Below are 1445 nucleotides of genomic sequence, written 5' to 3'. Positions count from 1 at the left end.
CCGGCACTAATTAATAATTCGACGACCTCTGTGGCTCAGTGGTGAGCGCGTTGGTAGCTTTTAAGGTAGTTTTTTTTTTGGTAGCTATTAGAAGTTATATATATATATATTTTTTGTGCGCAGGGGAAACCCATCATGGGTGCCCCGGATTGGGGATGTGCCTCAGTTAGCTGAAGCACCCCGGGGGTATGTGGGACTCTTACCCACTAAAACCACCTGCGATTTGCCTTCAGCCATATACGGAGGGATATCCTGGATCTGTCTAACACAGGACTCCCTCCATGACCAGCCGGTCTGCCTCAAAAGAGACCGGACTTCCACCAAAGTAAGGGAACACTCCGGCAAACTGAAGCGTTCCCCTCGGCGCCGGGACTAGCTAAGCCGGGCAGGTTCCCATCCTTGCCCGGAGCCCCGGATTAGACGGAAATTTGGAGGTTCGCGTAACGACGCCTCCGCACTCCCGTCCTACGCCGGCGGAGCGGAACGGAGGATGGGTCATCCTCTCTGTTCCGCTCCGCGGCCTCTTTCTGCGAAAGGACGGTTTCGCAGAAAGAGATCGCCGCCTGCCAGGCCTCATCGCTCTCGAGCATGCAGCGAACCATGCTCGAAAGCGAGAGGTCCCGCCCTAGCACCGCCATGAGATCATGGCGCTGCACGGCCCAACGATCGCACACCTCGAGGGTGTGCTGGGCCGTGTCCTCCGCAGCGCCGCACTCATGGCAGGCTGGGGTAGGCTCCCTCCTGGCGACCTTACACAAGTACGCACCGAAACATCCGTGTCCGTTGAGCACCTGTGTAAGGCGGAAGGTGAGGGGTTTTCTCTTGCGACGCATTCACGCCGCAAGAACTGGGCGCAGAGCCTGAGCAGTACGTTGACCGTACTGGGCCTGCGCCAGGTCCTCACCCCACCTCCTCAACAACCACTGCTCTCCTAGCTTTCGGACCCGCCGGAGCTCCTCCCATTGTAGGCCTTCGCCCCGCGACCTCCTCTCTGAAGCGAGGAGGTGCAACTCGGCGAAAACCCTTGCCACCAGCTCCCACGGCGGGTCTCCCGCCAGGGCAGTAGCTGCCGCCCAGGAGACCGTACGGTACCCCCTGATGATATTATTAACACCTAGACTCAACTAGAGCATTGTCTTTTTTTGTCCGATTAAAACTGTATTATTAGGTACGTTTTTTTGTGTTCAAATATAATGTAAAGTGAACTGAAGGAATACCTTTAACTTAAGTAAGCACAGATATCCTAAGAAACAATCCTTACAAAATCCATAATATTATGTAGGTCTAAGATTGTTGCAATGCGCAACAAAGCAAGCGGAAATGTATTCTATTAAATCTGTTACGAGTATGAAATGCGGCCATATTATAAGATATGCGGCGAGTGTAATCCTTAATTCGCTCGAGCACAATTTGGCTTGTAAGTTATTCGTTCATATAATATGTGA

At 52.9% G+C, this 1445-nt stretch overlaps 1 protein-coding gene across 1 annotated transcript; it reads right to left on the bottom strand.

The window, feature by feature from the left end:
- Nucleotides 1-443: 443 nt before the first annotated feature.
- LOC121726694 lies at nt 444-1069 on the bottom strand (the record flags this gene model as incomplete). The annotated part of the gene is made up of 1 exon (XM_042114181.1): nt 444-1069. A coding segment is annotated over exon 1 (390 nt), but the record flags the coding sequence as incomplete, so codon positions are not given.
- Between the last annotated feature and the right edge of the window lie 376 nt (nt 1070-1445).

The sequence above is a fragment of the Aricia agestis genome, chromosome 4 (assembly GCF_905147365.1).
Source record: "Aricia agestis chromosome 4, ilAriAges1.1, whole genome shotgun sequence".
Classification (NCBI taxonomy): domain Eukaryota; kingdom Metazoa; phylum Arthropoda; class Insecta; order Lepidoptera; family Lycaenidae; genus Aricia; species Aricia agestis.
This window is presented reverse-complemented; position numbering and strand designations above follow the sequence as displayed.